This window comes from Juglans microcarpa x Juglans regia, chromosome 4S (genome assembly GCF_004785595.1).
Source record: "Juglans microcarpa x Juglans regia isolate MS1-56 chromosome 4S, Jm3101_v1.0, whole genome shotgun sequence".
Lineage (NCBI taxonomy): Eukaryota > Viridiplantae > Streptophyta > Magnoliopsida > Fagales > Juglandaceae > Juglans > Juglans microcarpa x Juglans regia.
In genome coordinates this window covers 27,132,675-27,152,955 of record NC_054601.1, presented here as the reverse complement: position 1 = coordinate 27,152,955, position 20,281 = coordinate 27,132,675, and the positions used below count along the sequence as shown (strand labels likewise).

General features: G+C 36.0%; 3 protein-coding genes and 1 non-coding gene across 13 annotated transcripts; 2 read left to right on the top strand and 2 right to left on the bottom strand.

Moving 5' to 3' along the window:
- The first annotated feature begins 398 nt into the window (after positions 1-398).
- LOC121263903 lies at positions 399-552 on the top strand. The gene has a single exon (XR_005940387.1). It is a non-coding gene; the product is annotated as a U4 spliceosomal RNA (small nuclear RNA).
- A 145-nt stretch (positions 553-697) lies between these two features.
- Positions 698-5,428, bottom strand: LOC121263501 (thiol-disulfide oxidoreductase LTO1). The gene is made up of 6 exons (XM_041166424.1): positions 4,980-5,428; positions 4,429-4,685; positions 4,211-4,323; positions 2,164-2,311; positions 1,275-1,412; positions 698-903 (listed from the first exon to the last, which is right to left on the bottom strand). The coding sequence occupies exons 1-6, from the start codon at positions 5,371-5,373 to the stop codon at positions 823-825; spliced, it is 1,131 nt and encodes a 376-aa protein (XP_041022358.1). The 5' UTR covers positions 5,374-5,428; the 3' UTR covers positions 698-822.
- A 474-nt stretch (positions 5,429-5,902) lies between these two features.
- Positions 5,903-16,282, top strand: LOC121262655 (zeta-carotene desaturase, chloroplastic/chromoplastic-like). 10 transcript variants are annotated; one of them, XM_041165226.1, is made up of 11 exons: positions 5,903-6,366; positions 7,001-7,073; positions 7,197-7,257; positions 7,485-7,589; positions 7,855-7,891; positions 8,071-8,314; positions 12,171-12,259; positions 12,528-12,570; positions 12,669-12,825; positions 12,961-13,089; positions 15,940-16,282. In XM_041165226.1, the coding sequence occupies exons 4-11, from the start codon at positions 7,555-7,557 to the stop codon at positions 16,025-16,027; spliced, it is 822 nt and encodes a 273-aa protein (XP_041021160.1). In that variant the 5' UTR covers positions 5,903-6,366; positions 7,001-7,073; positions 7,197-7,257; positions 7,485-7,554; the 3' UTR covers positions 16,028-16,282. The 10 variants fall into 10 exon arrangements, with proteins under 10 accessions (XP_041021160.1, XP_041021161.1, XP_041021163.1 ...); XM_041165227.1 differs by having other exon boundaries at positions 7,001-7,078; XM_041165229.1 differs by lacking the exon at positions 7,197-7,257.
- A 987-nt stretch (positions 16,283-17,269) lies between these two features.
- LOC121262290 lies at positions 17,270-18,615 on the bottom strand. The gene has a single exon (XM_041164693.1). The coding sequence runs from the start codon at positions 18,462-18,464 to the stop codon at positions 17,472-17,474; it is 993 nt and encodes a 330-aa protein (XP_041020627.1). The 5' UTR covers positions 18,465-18,615; the 3' UTR covers positions 17,270-17,471.
- Positions 18,616-20,281: the final 1,666 nt, after the last annotated feature.

Here is a 20,281-nt window from a genome sequence, read left to right as displayed (position 1 = left end):
TCACTCTTATGCATTAGACTATTTTAATATTTGAAGTCACACTGCTAGTGATATTACTAAACAACCAAGTTCTGAAAAGGAGGCTCTGATACTGATCGGATTGTCCCGCCAAAGTATTCTCGGATGCACCTTCTCCTCCAAATGCCAAGGATTTTTCTGCAAAGATTGTTTCAAGGTGCTTGCTTTGACAAACAAAGAATTATTGGTAGAAAGAGTAGAAGAGGACGAGAGAAAGACGCGTGCGTTTTTGGTTATGGCCTCCTCAATTTCATGTCAATGATAATTTTAGTTGTGGCGTTAATTTTCAGCCTTTATTTAGAGTCCCACATGGAAAAGGAGGGAAACCAAGTGATGGCCGAGTTGGATACAAAATCAAAGCTGAGGTTGGCGAGCAAACCATCTTTGCGCTTGGGGCAATGACGCAGCTAGTGAGGTACTAACCGAGGCGCGTCTATTGCTGGTTGAAAACTATTTCCAAACCCCCTCTTAGGCCTGGGTTTGGCCCAGGCCTTCGAGAATTTCTGGAAGGGCTCCCCCATTGGGGGTAAAGCCCTACAAATTTCAGTCCAAGTTTACTTTCTTTGATGGTTGGCTATATCAATGCAAAAACATTAGATAACGCCAGGTACAAAAACATATCCCCCACTCAGGGCTTTCTTTTGTACAGAATTTGAAAGAAACAAGAAGTAGAAGATAATTCTTCTAACATATCTGTCATTTATGGCCCCAGAGGTCGTATTCAATAGAGAACATTGTATGTTTTGTAGTGACAAGTCATCTATACGCTGTACAAGTGCTACGATACAACCACAATCCATTGATCTAAGTGAGTTGACTGGAATTATCAAACTTGAACCCTGATGCCCGGGCCAGCTCTAACAATTCTTGTTCACCACTCAAAGCCTGCAGACAAAAATATGTTTTGCTTAGTGAAAAAAAAAAAAAAAAAAGTGAAATTTGACAGAAATGTGAGGCTAGTCATAAACTATTTAGTGAGATCGCAGAAAGCTGATAAAATGGGTATCATTTGTTCTAGAACCATGGCAACTAGAGAGAATCTTAAAAAATTGGGCATCAAGCCTACTCCTCTATGTACTCAACATTAGTAGACCAGTTTCCAAAGGAATTATTTACAAAAGAGAAGCCTCTTTAAAATGATGCCATCTATGGTCAAGAAGTGGGAGAGGTTCATTACTGCTGTATTATTGTAATAAATAGGAATTATTTTGTTAATACCCCATGAATCAACTGACTCAAGAAACAGGCTTCCTCACCTGACCATTAATCACCCACATTGGGAAACCTTCAATTCCAGCATCTGAACATGCCTTGATCATTTTTGTTCCTTTCCTATATCCATCAGGGAAACATTCCACATAGTCCAACAGCTTTGCTGCCTCCAATCCAAACATCTGTATGAATAACACAAAACAAATGATACAAGTAACACAGTTAACATATTGTCATTCAAATCAAGAGGTATGGCAGAAAAATGCAAAGGCATGCAAAACTAATTGGTGGCAGACCAAAGGTGATTCGGTTTCTGCAAACATCATTCATTTCTAGTTCTTCCTAAAATAAGCATTACTAATCTGGATATCCCACTAAACTAATGAGGTCCATTCGGCTACCTGAATCAGAAGTGGGATTCAAGCTCACTGAAGTAAAGTCAATCACAGAAAGCCAGGGTGATGGACAAGTACCCAGTGCCGTTTGAGGATACTGAGAGAGGTTGGTAGGAGAGGGAAGAAGAATTTCACAAAGAAATGAGACATGCATTAATTATCTTGATTCTTAAGTTTTTACAATCCTACAGATCTGAGTTCTGAAGAGCTGCTCAGAATCAAGCAATGATTTCAAAGATGCCCTCCCTACAAAAGAATTCTGTTTGTATCCATAAGAACTTGACACTCGAAAAAATATAGAAAGGAAAAATTAGCCACTACGAGGACTTGTTGAGTAGAAATCATCAGCACTCCTTTTTGGACTTTTAAAATCAGCACTGAGGATCTACATTAAATGCTCAAAAATTTCTTTCAAAATTCTAGATAACCAGGGAGAGAGGCTGAAGAGGAAGCCCTAATATTCTTTAACACCCTTTTACAACAAGATCCTGCATTTCAACTTGAGTTTTTGTTAAATAAAAAATGAAGCTAAATTTACCTGTTTTTGTTCTAAACAATGTGAACACCAGAAAGCCCCATACATTTTAGCACCTATGGAGTGCAGATGTTTTGCAAGAGAAAGAGCAAAAGGACTCGACGTTGTTGTGATCTCAGTTGAAAAGTATGGCAGGTCAATTTCAGCCAGGCTGTAAATGTAGAGGAAAAGATAAAGAAATTAGAGCAAGTAATTTATCTGGACAAGGGGAGAACAAGCATTTTAATTCATGTACTTAATAATCAAACATAACATCTAAACAAGGAAACAAGTGACAAAAAATCCGTACAACTTGAGATCACCCAGTAAAAGCAAGCACTTCAGACAAACAGCTCTTAGAACTCATTTACAATTAATAGGTGACGTCTTGACTACAAAAATTATGTCTTATTGATATACTAGGCTAGATAACAAGTAAAATATCATTCCTAGCAATGGAGAATTTACTATGTTAGTGACAATATAACCTTAGTTACTTCCTTAGACAAAGAGGGGCTGAAGTCACCTACATAAAAAAACAGTAAGACTGCCAGCAAGAAGCGTATCCACACCTTATTGTTTTCATTGAGTACTTTTGAATAGAATCTCTTTCCTTTATATAATTAATAAAATGTGGAACAATCACTCAAGACATCAGTTCTGTTCCACAATTCAACCTTTTCCAAAACCCAACCAAGTTAATCCCAACTGATTAGGTTCAGCTACACGGATCCTTTTATGCCATATCTTTCTGTTTTTTTTTTTTTTTTTTTTTTTTTTTATTATTATTATTATTATTATTATTATTATTATTATTATAAGCGTGTGCCATATCTTTCTTTTACCTTGAAAAAATTTCAATTTACCAGTAGAAAGTTCACATAAGACAGAAATGTCGGATTCAACAAGTTCATTAAGAATTGGCCCAAACAACATAGGATGGCCTCATATATTTCAATTTTCCCTTGATTTGAATGTTTTGATGTTTCTTTTTTCTTTTCTTTTATTTTTTTTTTCCTTTCTAGCAACTAAATGGAGAAACTCAAAACCAATATTCCCGTGAACAATAACCTCCCTTTTTTGTTTAATGCATTATTCCCGTGGGAACAGGTGACATTTTGGAATAAGTCGAGCATCCAAGGACAAAAACTCATGAAAATCTTATAAAGTACACATTTTAGAAGAAGTTAATCTCATGAAAACCAGCCTAGCAGTTCAATGCTCGATGAGTTGAGCTTTTTTCAGGCATCAAATAGCAATGTAGATCTAGTACTACTCATTAATCTAAAGCTTATAAATAATTCATAGATGCTTTGAATGTATGTGTGTGTGTGTGTGTGTGTGTGTGTGTGTGTGTATAAACACGGAGCAAATATTAAAAGAATCAAGGGGCTAACATGATATAATATATATATCATATGAGAAAAATCAGCCATTTTTTTTTCGTATGATCCTTTTATTTGTATTCAAATGAAATGACTTATTCTAAAAAAAAAAAAAAAAAAAAAACCAGGTACAACCCGGAAACCAGGTTCAGAATTTTTAAAACCGGTTTCATCTGGGTTCCGGCCCGGGTCTGACCTGGGCTAACCCGGGTTCCCGGGCTGGAACCCAGATGAAACATATTTTTGGCAATGCAATTTAAAGAGAACAAAAAAACTCTACCAATTTGGGAATAAAAGTCCATTGAAAAAAAGACCCGACTTGCCCTTTGTCCAAAGCAACTGGACTTCTTGACATCTCATGCAGTTAAAGATCTCATGCAGTTAAAGGGGTTAAAAAAAACAAAAGAATAAAATATGGGTAGATAGTACTGAAGAGGAGATATACTCGGGACTTTGTCTATTTTATGATCAATAAAATTTTGTTTACCAATTAAAAAAAAAAAAAAAAGAGGAGATGGATAAAAAGAAGCCGCCATTATGCTAATTCTTCTTATGATATTTCTGACTGAGAACAAAATGTACTCATTGCAGCTCCAAGAATTGAGGGAACAGAAAAAGAAAATAAAGGGACCAAACATGCTCATTTAATTAATAAACACGCCTGGAATATTTAAATAAAATACCACCTTGAGGAGATAGGTAGAGAAGCACGGTATGAAGTGTTTAGCGTAACAAATACCAAGCTAGCTATACATAGCTGTAAACCCACCACTTTTTGTATTTCTTCCAATCTAAACTCCTGCAAAACAAACCGTCAAAACATGCTATTATCTTTTTACAAGTAATTTCAGCAACCAAATAAGGAAAGTAATGAAACGGAAAGGAAAGGTATATAAGGACACACCTTTAGAGTGATAAAAAATAAGCTGAACGACAACAATGCTGACATTAGACAGTATGAGCATGATACTCCTGAAAATTTTGTGCCCAGAAGGTACAAGAAATATGCACTGGCAACTGCCATCGAGGTAGTGCTTCCAAGTAAAATTAAACGACCATTAGATTCTTCCATTCCAAAGGGCAAGTTCTTTCTTGTCAACTGTAGACCAAGTGATGCAACTAATCCATATGCAACCATCCCTATCAGTGGAAGAGGAACACCTGGCAAATGCAAAAGGATTGAAACTCTCTGTCAAACATATAACCTGCAATGTAATGCATATGCAGTTTATCCAGTCAAATAAAGCATCTTCTCAATACAATAAATGAGATTTCATACGCAAAGAAAATCTCAGTCAGTTATAGTTAACTCTTCAAGTTATTTGGTTGCTCACCATCAACAGAAAACGTATAAACCCATTTGATTGAGTTCATATAATTATCGGATTGGATGAAAGACAAGTACGCTCAACAGAAAAAGTAGATAATAATCTCAAAACAATGAAAAAATTCTACCAAAAACTACAGCATAATCGCTATTGAGGATGTTGCCGCAAGTGCCGCCTCCAATTGGGCAAAATGCATCGGAATTGGTGAGCTTGAGGTACGTCAAGTACGCGGTCTCAACAAAACCTATAGCTCCAAGCCCCACACACCATTTGTACGTCAAATTACTCGAAGAAGAAGAAAACGAAGAAGAAGAAGAAGCAGACGTCGTCGTTTCAGCTTCCGATTCGGCATCTTGACTCGGCTCCGAAGATAAGCACTTGACGGGAAGAACAAGCAGTCTCCGAGCACCCCAACGGTGCTTTGAGAAATCAATTTTGCCATGGGAAAAACAGGAAGCGGAACGAAGCGGACATTGAGACAAGAACGGAGGAGCCGATAAGCTCAGCATGCTCGCCACCATTGCTGAATGGAAATTAGAGCTTAGTGACGGTTCGCAAAGATCTGAATATGATGGCCATTGAAATCAGCCCGATGACTTGAGTGGTAGCCCAATGTAAGCTTTCGCCCATTCAGGCCCAAATATGAAATAACTTTGGTCCGTCTTTGATGTATATTATATGAATTCGTTTGTGGAATACAATCGTATTAAAAAAAATGAAATTTATTATTAAAAAATTATTTTTTTATATAAATTATTTACTTTTTATTCTATTTTATGATTATAAATTTATGGTTGATTTGGACAATGAATTGAGAAATGAGTTGAGAAATTAAAAATTAAATAAAATATTGTTAAAATATTATTTTTTAATATTAATATTATTTTAAAATTTAAAAAAATTAAATTATTTATTATATTTTAAATAAAAATTTAAAAAAATTATAATAATAAGGTAAAATGTTATAATTTTTTTCAATCCAAACTCAAGCTTAGCAACTTAAATAAACTAGGGGAAAAAAAATTATTTTGTCCAGTTTCCAGTGTTCTGTTTTTGAGGAAAATCCAGTTTCCAGATTCTGGCGCGTTATCGTTAAGCGGAACCACCACTTCAGTCTTCACAGATGCTAAGTCATGAACATAAATCTTTCTTAAGAACCCCCATTAACTTCCAAGTAGAAGGGCTAAGCGACTCTCTAGTCTCGTAACTCAGATGCTCTCTTTCTCTCCAACGCGTCGTCTTGTGCAATTTTAGTTTCCTTCCATACAGACTTACTTCACTCAACGCTAGTTAGTGCAGAGACAAAAGCGGAGACGAAAATTTCTAGTTTTGGTTTCCAGCTATGGCTTCTTGGTCTCTTTTCCCGGGGACTTCTGTCACCGGACCCCGCTGCGATACGGATGGGTTCTTATTCTTGGGTAGGCGTTCGGTGGCCCGAGTAAAGAGCCAAGGGGCCTCGGTTTGCTGCTCCTTGGACTCTTTGGATACCAAAGTCTCTGACATTAGTATTAATGGTAATCGTTCATTTCAATTTCATTCTTTTGTTATTTTGTTGGAAAATGTCCGCTTTTTGGCTTTCTGGACTTGGTATTTTGTTGTTTGGTGATGAATTTCTTTTTTTTTTTTTTTTTCTGATTGACGGGTTGAACAAGTTTTCTCTTAGTTTGAGGGGTTGGTGGTTCGGATGGTATGTTCGGATGATGAGGTTTTGGCGCAGTTTTCTTGCAATTGGTTGTTCATTTATTCGAAAGTTTGTTTGCTAAGTAGGCTTTGATCTTGTGAGTTCGGATTCTGTCTTGCAAAGCAACGACTCCATCTTTTCTGGACTACCAATTTATTGTTTTCCCCGAAACAGTTGTATCTTTCAAAGTTTACTTGAACTACTGTTCACTTATGAAGGCTCTCTATTGAAATGGATGAGCAGCATTGTAATTCGGCCGGAGGTATTGGGATCAAATCACAGGACATGCAGGACTTTGTGCAGTCATGAGAATTCTTAAAACAAATGATTTTTTCTCCCCCCGTCTGCTTTCTTTATTTTATTTTTTATACATAAAAACTCTAATAATTTAAAAACTCGTTTGAGTTAATAGCATGAAGCAGTTTTTGGTCTCTGATAAGTTTTCTTGTATCTATACTTGGATTTAGGTGGGTGCAGATAAAAATTTACTTGTGAAGGATCATACTCACACTTTTATAAACATAGGCGGTCAAATTGGTGGTAAGGTTTGAGGTTTTTTCCAAATTGAATTTTACTAATTAAAAATCGCCTATCTGCAAAATGCTTTTGGTCATGATCAGTCTTGCTAATAGGTATGCTTACAACTGCAGAACTTGATTTCAGATTTTCAATTGGAGCACCGTTACATGGGATTGGTGTATTTTTATCTACGAATCAGCTTAAGGCAGTGCATACTTTGCAGTTGTTATTGTATTTATTGCACCATATTTTCATGCCATGGCCAATTATTATCCTTCACAGGCGCAGTTTCCAGTCCATTGAGGTATTCCATTGTTTGGGGTATCAGTCTGTCCAGCTTAACTTTGACTTTTGTGGGGCATTGAAAGGAACACAAAGGCAAAAATGTAGATGGTATAATCTACTTAGTTTTCAAATTTTGTTAATGTGCAGACTTATGATAAAGCAAGAAATGCTGTGGCTCTTGCCCTGAGTCCAGTTGTGAGGGCCCTTGTTGATCCAGATGGCGCAAGGAGTGACATATGGAATTTGGACAGTGTAAGAGTTATATTTATTACCATTTATCAAAGAAAGAGAGATTTTATTGTCTGGTTATGTACGAGTCCTTTCCTATTTGTGATCCATCAGAAAAGTTGCCTCTATTTTTTCTTATTTTTATTTTTTGATTACCAATGGAGTCCCTAGGCCCGCAAACTAGACAGTCATGGTTTTTGTATCGAAATAGACGAACCCTGGCCAGAACACATCGGTGGAGCAGTAACGTCCTTTACATTTTTCTCTAAGATTCGACTAATATTCTCAGGAGGAGATCTGAAAATGAAATTGCCTGGAGAGAGGTGGTCAGTTCTCATATAGAGATTTTCGATTAACCTATACCTTTCTGTAGTATTTTTCTGTCTCAGGTTGGCCTTTTTAGATTTTTGTGGGTTTTTTTTTTTTTTTTTTTTTTATTCTCACACTTCGTCTATCTATTTTTTTATGGTTCTATTATTCTGAACATTTCATTTATTTTTAACAGATCAGCTTCTCTGATTGGTTCTTGTCAAAAGGTGGCACACAGATGAGTATTCAGAGAATGTGGGATCCTGTCGCCTATGCCCTTGGCTTTATTGATTGTGATAATATCAGTGCACGTTGCAGACTAATTATTTTCTCATTGTTTGCCACTAAGACGGAGGCTTCCCTACTACGCATGCTCAAGGGTTCTCCAGATGTTTACTTGAGTGGTCCTATCAGTAATATATCACAGACAAAGGGGGCAGGTATGGTTTGTAGAATATGAGAACTTTACATGTCTATATTGGAATAATGATTCATTGACTATTTGATCCTCCTTGATTAGCATCCTCGAGGTTTTGTTTTCTATGCCCTTCCCAGGCTTAATGGAGTTGGTCACTTTAGTACCACTTTTGTTCTGCTTTCTTTATTTATTTTCTTATACATAAAAACTCTAATAATTTAAAAACTCGGTTGAGTTAATAGCATGAAGCAGTTTTTGGTCTCTGATAAGTTTTCTTGTATCTATACTTGGATTTAGGTGGGTGCAGATAAAAATTTACTTTTGAAGGATCATACTCACACTTTTATAAACATAGGCGGTCAAATTGGTGGTAAGGTTTGAGGTTTTTTCCAAATTAAATTTTACTAATTAAAAATCGCCTATCTGCAAAATGCTTTTGGTCATGATCAGTCTTGCTAATAGCTATACTTACAACTGCAGAACTTGATTTCAGATTTTCAATTGGAGCACCGTTACATGGGATTAATGCATTTTTATCTGCGAATCAGCTTAAGGTAGTGCATACTATGCAGTTGTTATTGTCTTTATTGCACCATATTTTCATGCCATGGCCAATTATTATCCTTCACAGGCACAGTTTCCAGTCCATTGAGGTATTCCATTGTTTGGGGTATCAGTCTGTCCAGCTTAACTTTGACTTTTGTGGGACATTGAAAGGAACACAAAGGCAAAAATGTAGATGGTATAATCTACTTAGTTTTCAAATTTTGTTAATGTGCAGACTTATGATAAAGCAAGAAATGCTGTGGCTCTTGCCCTGAGTCCAGTTGTGAGGGCCCTTGTTGATCCGGATGGTGCAATGAGTGACATAGGGAATTTGGACAGTGTAAGAGTTATATTTATTACCATTTATCAAAGAAAGAGAGATTTTATTGTCTGGTTATGTGCGAGTCCTTTCCATTTGTGATCCATCAGAAAAGTTGCCTCTATTTTTTCTTTTTCTTTCTTTTTTTTTTTTTTTTTTTTTTTATTACCAATGGAGACCCTAGGCCCGCAAACTAGACACAGTCATGGTTTTTGTATCAAAATAGATGAACCCTAGCCAGAACACATCTGTGGAGCAGTAACGTCCTTTACATTTTTCTCTAAGATTCGACTAATATTCTCAGGAGGAGATCTGAAAATGAAATTGCCTGGAGAGAGGTGGTCAGTTCTCATATAGAGATTTTTCCCATTAACCTATACCTTTCTGTGGGTTTTTTTTTTTTTTTTTTTTTTATTCTCACACTTCGTCTATCTATTTTTTTTATGGTTCTATTATTCTGAACGTTTCATTTATTTTTAACAGATCAGCTTCTCTGATTGGTTCTTGTCAAAAGGTGGCACACAGATGAGTATTCAGAGAATGTGGGATCCTGTCGCCTATGCCCTTGGCTTTATTGATTGTGATAATATCAGTGCACGTTGCAGACTAACTATTTTCTCATTGTTTGCCACTAAGACGGAGGCTTCCCTACTACGCATGCTCAAGGGTTCTCCAGATGTTTACTTGAGTGGTCCTATCAGTAATATATCACAGACAAAGGGGGCAGGTATGATTTGTAGAATATGAGAACTTTACATGTCTATATTGGAATAATGATTCATTGACTATTTGATCCTCCTTGATTAGCATCCTCGAGGTTTTGTTTTCTATGCTCATCCCAGGCTTAATGGAGTTGGTCACTTTAGTACCACTTTTGTTCTTCTGAAGTGTCAAACCTATTAAGAGAAAAGTTGAGGTTGGGTCTTTTCTGTTAGGGGCTTCTTGTGGTAGTACCATTGCCTAACGTTATGTATGCCCCATCCCCGGGCCAAACATAGTCGGTTGCATTTCTGCCACTTTTTCTTCCAAAGTTGCAAAACTGTTGAGAGCAAAGCTGCGAACTTATGAGGTTTTAGTTTTTCGCTCAGTGGCTTCCTATAGTACCATCTTTGCGTTGTGGTTTGTATGCCCCGTCTTCAGGCCAAACATAGTTGATAAAAGGGAAATAATGTTGTTTTAAATACTCTTATTACACTTGATTAAATAAGTTTTATCTGTTAAAAGAGTATTTATTAAACAATGTATAGCAGTTGGGCTGTTGACATGTAAAAAAATCTGATTTCATAGTAAAAATAGACTTGGCCCAGTTTTATTTAACTTTGACTTGCAAGGGCTTAATTCACTTTGTGCATATGGTAGGTTGGGGCCCACGTCTACAATAAAGCTTCCATTACTCATAACACAACCTAAAGAATTGAGGCCCACGTCTGCAATCTCCCATGACTTCATAACACAACACTAGAGAAGTGAAGCCCGCGTCTACTAACAGGAGAAGAAAGAAAAGAACATTCAAGAGGCATAAAAGGTAAAGAGCAAAAAGGTGGCAGTACGGTTAAGGGAAGGAGATGTCCGTAGCAAAGGATGGAGGCAGCGGTTACGAAGAGAGAGAAGATGACCATGGAAGGGTTGATAAATAGGAAAGAGAGTTGGAATTGGAGGGGTGTTAAGATTCGGTTTTATTTTTCTTCTCTTACATTTCTGAAACTTTTAAGAATTTCTAGGGTTTTCATTTTATTGAGATTTGATGTTGATGATGATAAAATTAGGCTACATCTGTAGCTTGGGTTGCGGTAAAACTTCTCTTTGCTCTTTATGTTGGTTGGATCTCTATAGTCTCGATTTATGTACTTCACTATTTTTGAAATCAAGTTTCTGTGAATGGTTTTTTTGTTAGATGCTCTCGTTCTTATTCCTATTCTGTTGTTGACACTAGGCACATCAGAACCTTGAATCAATCGACGTATCTCTCAGCCAGGTGATAAAGTAAAAATTGGTTGATGATTATTGATAAATTCTTTTAAAGCCTTGGTATATGAACTCTTAGTATACGTTCTTCAGATTGCATATTGTTAATACCTTGATTGGATTAATGAAAGAAGAGTAATACCCAGAGATCTTGGTGACATGTGGAGTTAAAAGAAGTTCTAAAATCGCAACCCAGGTGTTTGTCAAATTGCTTCTATAAAATCTGCAGTTTCTTTATTGTTTATTCAACTCTCTCTGTTTACATTAGGGTGAAGTTTAAATTTCAGTTGGTTGCCATAAGTCGAATAGTTTATTTTCTTGAGATTTGAATTACTCTGGTTTAGTCCATTTCCTTTTCCAAAAATATTCAAAACCAAGGCACTCTAGAAAATCAACCATACATGTCAATAGCAACAGATCCTCCCTTGTGAATGTAACATTTCCTTGTTTGTTTACTTATTTTCATACAAAATCTTTTTCCCACTTGACATATCATCCAAACTCTTTTCAAATCTGAATCTTTGCTATTTCATACTATTATTTGGCTGGAACTCCTCTTGTCCCTGTGGAGATGACCTTGGGTGCTACCTTGTATTACAACTAGTTCACTTCTGCACTTGGGAGTAATAGTTTGGAAGCCATCAATAGTCGGTCATATTTGTGCCAGTTTGATCTTCCAAAGTTGCAAACCTTTTGGAAGCAAAGATGCAAACATTTGAGGTTGAATCTTTTCGCTCGGGGGCCTCCTATTGTACTCTATGGCCTAATGGTATGTATGCAAAGACTCCGGGCAAAACAGAGTCGGTCACATTTATTCCACTTTTCTCTTCCAAAGTTGCAAACCTATTAATGAAAACTTGCCAACGTTTGAGGTCAGAGTTTCTCTCTTGAAAATCGAGGATCATCTAAAGTGGGTGACCACTGAGTTGGTGAACCATTCAATTAAAACTAAAAGAAAAGAATTTAAGAATACCACCCTAAAATATTTGAGAATCCTAACTTGCTTTCTCCGATATTATTGATTTATTCCTCTCCTATGCTAGAACAGATTCCATCTTAGGTGGGGATGTAGACAAATATGTGTTTGATAAATCCGCCCATGGAGACACATATGTTATGGGACTTGCTACGTCAAAGGTGATCTACTTTTCATCTTGCTGCTTTGAAATTTTTATGAAGTTTTCTGGCCATTCTTGCATATAGGCATTACTAAGATTGAGTTACTTGGGGGTTAAAATCTTTTAAATTTAGTTGACAATTTATGAATTGGATCTGCCTCTCACTAATGCTTCTGAGGTGCTTCCAAGTCCTGTACCACTCAGGGATTTTTATCTATGAGGTATGTCTTTCAGACTTTTGGGTTTTTCTTCAACGCTTAATGACTAATATGTGCTTTTTATCCCAGGCTACTAATAAGCTAATTGTGAAAGCTGATGCTTATGTTGCAGGTTTGTGGTATGCTTGTCCTTGGAGTCTGCATGTACTGTTTATTTATCTATGTCAGGTGTATTTTGTGTAATGCCTAGGGCTGTTCTTTTCATGGCAGCATATGATGTCCCTGTAATCAAAAGATTACTTCCAACCCAGTGGAGGGAATTGGAGTTTTGCAATAATATTTACAAACTAGTAGGACTGCCTGTTGTCACAGTGCAACTAAGATACAGTGATTGGGTCATGGAGTTGCAGGATCTGGAACGGTCAAGGTAATTATCTCATCTATCCATGTTATTGGAATGGAAACGTGAGGACCATAGTAGAATCTGTTTCTGTTTCACTTTCTGAATGCCTAAGGCTTTGTTGCTTTCTTTCTTTGCGAAAAGTAACTTTCTGACTGGTAGGCAATTAAGGCAAGCGGCAGGGCTAGATAACCTTCTTTATACTCCGGATGCAGATTTCTCTTTCTTTGCAGACCTAGCTCTTGCATCTCCAGAAGATTGCTACATTGAGGGACAAGGTTCATTGCTCCAGTAAGGAAAATGCTCTTATCATTGTCATTTTGTGCATTAAATTGTGGAATTATTGATCTGCCAACATGTTCCAATCACTATGGTAGTAATAATTCATGATCATTACTGGATTGCTTTCATATATTTGTAGTTCTAAGCTGCATATTAATCAAATGATTGGGTTTTCTCGTGTCTGAGTTTCTTTATGTGTACTCGTTTTTTGTGCTGATGTTGACCCTTCAACCCTTCTACCTCGATCATTGTCAACTATGTCTGTTGCCACAGGGTAGTTTATGAACCAGTGTATTAATGTTGATCTCAGATCAACATAACCGTTTACTCGTGAATCTTTATGATCCCCATGCAAATATCTTACTTTTGGTCTTTCTAGTTGCCAAGGTTTATGCCTGTAAAACTGCTAGTATTGTCTGTCTGAATGCATGTATTACCCTTTTCTTTCTAGTCTTCAATTATTCTCTAAGGATCGTAGGGAAATGAATATGAGATAGAGTAAATATAGTGCATGCAAGTTTCTGAACAAATGAGTAAGGCTTTCAATACAATGATAAAATGTTGAAAAGAAAATGAACTTTTGGGAAAAGGTATCAGAGTACATGAAACACTACCAAAAAACTTGCCAAAAAATGCATGTTGTTGTTTTGCTTGCCTGCTACTTGATCTTTTCATCTTCATCAGATCCCTATGCTTGGGAATGGATTAAATTGATCTGTATGTATTATACCTTTCTATTTGTTTCCGTATTATAATGCTGAAGGACGCTGCTACTTCCACCGAAAAAAGCTACGAGCTTTTGTATCGACAGTGTTAAAGCATTTTTTCTTTTTTTTCTTTTTACAGCATTTATTATGTATTTTTTTAAAAAAAATAAATACAAAAAAGTAAAAAACACGATACTAAAAAATAAACAAACACAAAAGCTGAAAAAAAACATACACATTTGGGTAGCTTTTGTCGGTGGGATTCATCGGTGGCTATATCATTTTCCAATGCTGAAATCTCTTATATTGCATAGGTTTATATAAATGTTTCATTTAATGACTGGCTAACTTTGTTACTTATAAAAAATAATATTGAAACTTGGCAAGCCCTTATATTAAGCTGCAGTGCTTTTTTGTATGCGTGTAATTTGGAATTGATTTTCTCATGCTTTTATGTTTCCTTTAATGTTTCCTGTCCTTCAGATGTGTTCTGACACCAGGTGACCCGTACATGCCCTTGCCTAATGATGAAATTATAGCAAGAGTGGCAAAGCAGGTTAGTACTTTCAGAAAAAGTGAGGCTTCGTTTGGTATATAAACTCATCTCAATTCATCATTATAACTTTTTCAAATTTCAACACAAAATATAATAAACAATTCAACTTTTTCAAATTCTAAAATAATAATAATATTAAAATAATATTCTAATAATATTTTATCATCTCAACTCAACTCAACTTAACATCCAAACGCAACCTGAGTCTCAAATAATTTCACTTGTACCTACAACCAAACCCCACCCCATCCCCCCCCCCCCCCCCCCCCCCCCCCCCCCCCCCCCCAAAAAAACCAAATTTGCAGTGAAAAGAAACCTGCAGGCAGTTTTTTTTGTTAAGATAGTCCACATCTTCCATCAAGTTAAACTTTTGGAATAAGTAGTGATTTCACATAGTTTTTTTTTTTTTTTGTTATAATTAATAAGAATTTTATTACCAAGAATAGGCACAGCCCAAATACACAAGAAGTATACAAAGGAAATATCTACTGCACAGTGCACACTAGAAAGCAGGAAACTACGACAGAAACAGATTCAGTACATTATCATCATTCTTTACAAAGATCCTAGCCCAAAAACTCAAAAGTAGAAAAGAAAAAATAACGAAGATCTTCAAAAGAATGCTCTTTATCTTCAAAACATCTCTTATTCCTTTCCAGCCTTAAACACCACATTAAACACAGAGGAATCATTCTCTATCTGGCAGCAACACATTTCCTTGCCTCAAAACCACGCCAACATGCAAGGAGATCCACAACTTCCTTAGACATCACCCAATATAAACCTGTCCAACCAATAACCTCTGATTTCACATGGTATCAAAAGCAGAGGTCCTGAGTTCGAATCATGACTCTACACTCTACCTCATTTAATTAAATATTTTACTTGTTGGCCCACTCAATGAGTGAGTCTAGCCCATACATGAGGGGGAGTGTTAAGATAATCAAATAAAGTCTACCCCTTCCCATTTGCTTAAAATTTTGGGACAAGTGGTGATTTTATACTTTTCTCCGGTCCACATTTCTTGTTTCGGAATTTTTTTTTTTTTTTTTGGTTTATTAAAAAGTTGGTCAGAAAAGAAGCTGATGATTACGACTTTGGCGTGGGGTAGATAATATAAAAGGTTCCCTAAAGAGAACGAGCTTGTAAAATTGAGTGCATGTTTTACTTCACACTTGTTTTTATGAATGCTTGTCCTTATCTTGTATGCACATACATGTTGTGTGCTTGGCTTTTTATAGCAAGAGTAGTGCTCTCAACCAAATCAAATCTTACGACTTCTTTACTCTTGACACAACTATTGCTTGATTTTACAAGACAAAACTCACATTATATAGCATGTGGCACGGTTTAGAAAACATCAGCAGTGTTCTTTTGTTCTTCTGTTTTTTGTTCTGTGGATATCATGAAAAAATGATTAGTTTCAGAACATGCAATTGGTCTTTTTGTACTGTACTTGACCACACAGCTTCTGACCACATATTCCTGGTCCTAAGCCCTGTCAAAGCGGAGGGTTTTTTTTTTTATCATCTTATGAGTGTAACTGCAATAAAAAATGATTGCCTTGTTATTTCCTCATGGTTGTTTTGGTATCAGGTTTTGGCTTTATTCCCAAAAATTTATTCCTTTCTGGCTCATATACAAGACAGGTAACTTAACAGCCCTTGAATCTCTTCTCACATAATGTTGGTTGTTACTTGCATAAAACTGTAGAACATTTGCGATAGCATCTCCTTCAGAAAGGGTCATCATCTAGGATTTGTAATGATGCATTAGAGAATAACATGGTCATGGAAAATGTTTTTCAGTTAATTACTAGGACAGCAGTTTATGTCTATATCTTTTGGTGGCTGATTATTTCGTGTTTAGATGAAGCTAGCCCCTTTTCTTCTCTGCATTTTCATTCTTTTTGTTTTACTTATCAAATCCTTTTCCTCTCCATGCTCCATCTATAATTTCCAATCATCAAACCAAATCCTTGTATTTTTCTGATTACATTAAAATCTGCCCAACTTTTATTTCTAATTAGAATTAGCGTATAGGGATGGAAGAATCCAAGGTAAATTAATATGCATCTATATAAGCCTTTGTTAAATGTGAATTTTTAAATATTTTCCTGGGATCATTTTGTGATTAACCAAAATAATCGAGTAAAAGCCAGCTCTTTTGAGCTAAACTAGAATTCTTTTTCTTTTTCCCAAGGTGGCTTGGCTGATGACTGGTTCCGACAATGTCTCGCATGTAAGATGTTATTTCTATGTTTACCTAAGGTGTTCATAATATATTCTGAACAACCCCATAAGGAGGTGCCAGTGGCTGCACCGATGAGCCCTTGCCTAGACACGAAATCCATACGACATGAGGCAGCTGATTGTCACAAAAGAGATGATTAAAGAAACTTGTATGTAAGTGTAATAATTAATGGTTGTACCAGCTGCTACGGGATTACGTAGACAGCATGTGGAGGGGGCAACTTTACCTGGTAGGCAAGCATCTGCATATCTGTGTGTGTGTGATGCGGGGGAAGACTTGGTGGCTTCGCGGAAGAAGCTTGCTGCTATCCAATCCCAAGAAAGAGCGGAGGCTGCCAACATTGCTAATGAGCTGAGTCTAGTATTTTTCAGAGTACTAAGAGACCACCTCAATTGTGGTTCATTTAAGTTTCATTGAAATTAAACGGTAAAATGATCCATGAAATATCTAGAGAAAAGAAGAAAAATGACTGCATGTTTCAAACTTTTGAATACTCATAACTTGGCATTCATAACGGCAGTAAGGCCTCATTTGTTTTTACAGTTGATCTCAACTCATCTCATCTCATGTTATCTAATTATGATAATTTTTTAAAATTTTTACACAAAATAAAATAAACAATTTAAATATTTTAAAATTTTAAAATAAAAATAATATTAAAAAATATATCATCTCAAAAAACAATCAAAACAAACAAGGCCTAAGCCGGAGGAATAGGTGAAGAAGGACAAAATAGCTGAATTTATATCAAATAAAACAATTGCAACACTCGCGTGATTAATAAAAGAATGATCTCCGAATTAAAACCTTCCTTTTTCCACCTTAAATCCCATTCATTACCACAAATCAAACCGTTTTTTCAACCGAATTTCAACCTAATCCTTCCTCCAAGCATACAACGCCAAAGAGAAACCCCCATTGCTCCCACATGACCTAGTAGATGAAGAAGATGAGCTCCACCCACCATCACTGCTTTCCTCTGCCCATTGCAGCACACTTGAACATGATGGCGTTGGCGGCAACGATGATATAATCGACGGCATCTTACCGGACGCTGGTGACAATGACAAACTCTTCCCCATCAATCTTTTCTCCGGACCTACCATTTCTGGCCACACTCCACCGTCACCTACTTGGAAAACAAACACACCATGCCCATTTCCACCATTGCCATTGACCCAATTAAATACATCCCAAAAGAATTCGACTTCATTACCTCCAAGGAAAAATTTCTCGTTCCCTCTAAATTTCCACGCAAGCCTCTTGATAACAAGGCTTATTTCTCCATTCACTTTTACTTTGAGCGCTCCCCCACTGCACTCAATTCCAAACTCGTGTTTGCTTCCCAAGAACTGAGCTCGGGAAACATAATTCCTGCGTCCAAACACGTGCTCCCGCCTGGACAACAGAGCTGGCTCGCTGAGTTGGCGTGTCATGATCAACCCGGACCGCCGAGTCAACTCGTCGAAAAGATCACCTAGAAAGAATTCGAGCTTAGCATTGCATGAGATGGCGATGTAGAAGCAGGACTCGGGCTCGGCAGAGTTACGGATGAACTCAGCGCGAGTGAAGTCCCAGTAAAGCTTGATCCTCCGGTGACGTCCGCGGGTGAGGTAAATAGATTTGGAGCCAGGCCGAGTTCGGAAGAATGAGAAGGTTGATGGGTGGAGAGAAACGGTGATGGAGAAAAATTCGGTGGCGTGGATGGTGAGGGAATGAGAGAAGAGGGTTCTGGACCATGTGAGTGTGAGATAAGTTGGAGAGCCGCAGAGCTGAGTTTGGAATATGCAGGTTATGAGGTTCTGAGGCACTTCATGAGATGTATTGCTCGAGAGCGTGCTGGGTTGGCTGAAACATGCTGTAATCATAGTGTCTGAACTTTGATCTTGCGTTTGTTTTTCAGAAAATACAGTTCAAGATCATTTGTTTGGAGAAAGTTTAAAAAGAGACGAGACATGAGAGGGAGAGAGAGAGACGACAGACAAGAGGGAAGTCATGAGTGTGAATGGGGGCTTGGGAGCGCTTTGGTAATTTAGAGCTCGTTTTAGAGAGTGAGATGTTGAATAAAATATTTTTAAAATATTATTTTTTAATATTATTATTATTATTATTATTTTAAGATTTAAAAAAATTAAATTATTTATTATATTTTGTACGAGAATTTAATAAAATAATAATGATGAGATGAGATGAATTGAAAGTGTTTCTATATTCAAATGGGTCTTACTTTTCTCTCGTCAACTTAGACTATTTTTTTTTCTGTTTTTAATTTCCCTTTCTAATTTCGAGCAAATTTGATTTTTTTAGATAGTGAGATGAGATGAGATAAGTTAAAACAGTTTGTGAATAATAGTGAGATTGTTAAAATTAGATGTAATGAGATGAGATGAGGTAAGTGTATCCAAATAGACCTGATTTTCACTTTTGGGTACGTAGATGGATTGGTTGAATTTTTTAATATTTATTAAAATAAGAACAATAAATATTTGTGAAATCTATTGGGTAAATCAGTTTGCAAATATATTAACATTTTTGCTCCAAGGTTTTCTAATAAGCACCACCCTGATCTTGTGGGATAATATATGCATATCGCATCTTTGGATCAAACGATCGAGTTGATCACATTTTTTTGCAACTTTAAACTACGTACCAATCTCTCATGCACTCTACCGTTTGGTGGGGGTATATAGTTTCATTTTTTGGGAATTTTTTTTTTTCTTTCATTATGTGTTGGTTTCAGATGATCGAGCTAGGGTATCTTGGCTTTGAATGATCGATCTAGGTGGTGGAAAAAAAGGGTAGTGATAAACTTACTGCCTTATTCCTACCTATCTACTATCCAATATTTCAATTTTTTTTTATTTTTTTATTATTTTCTTTTAAGTATTTTTTTAATATCATTAATCGTTAAAAAAATTAAAAAAATATATTACTTTACTAATATTTATTTTCTTAATTATTAAGTAAAATAAAAAATTAAAAAAATCAAATATAAAAAGAATAATAGATAGGTAGTAGTAGAATATAACCTATTATTATTCAGAAAAAAAAAGGTAAGTATGCTGATCTGAATGAGCAATTATCATGACAATCATCAACACCAGTTGGTAAGTCATAGCAACATATAGTAGTAGTTCATTCACGTTACGTTGGCTTCTTAGTTCCTTGATTTGCGCCTCTGAAAGGGCCTCTTTAATTACTCGCTCTCTGTCTGTCTCGGCTCTTATCATGCGGGAGTGAGCTGGTTTGCACCATGGAGGACGTTTCCAGTCAACATTTGGTACGTACTTCGCAAGCTCATCAAAAAATATACTCACAAACTCTCTTTATTTTAATAATACTTGTACTTTAGTCATAAAATAAGGATAATATAAAACATGAATATATGATATATATATATATAAAAGAATTTAAATCTCTTGAATGACCAAGATCAATGATATCTATCTATATATCTTGTTTGGATAATGAGTTGATCTCAATTCATCTTATCTAATAATTATAATTTTTTTAGATTTTTAAATAAAATATAATAAATAATTTATTTTTTTCAAATTTTAAAATTAAAATAATATTTTATTCAACTTTTAACTCACATTTCATTTCAACTTAATTCAACGACTAAGTCTCTATTTATTGTGACTTTTTCTTTAATATATATTTCCTTATTTTCAATTTTTTTTTT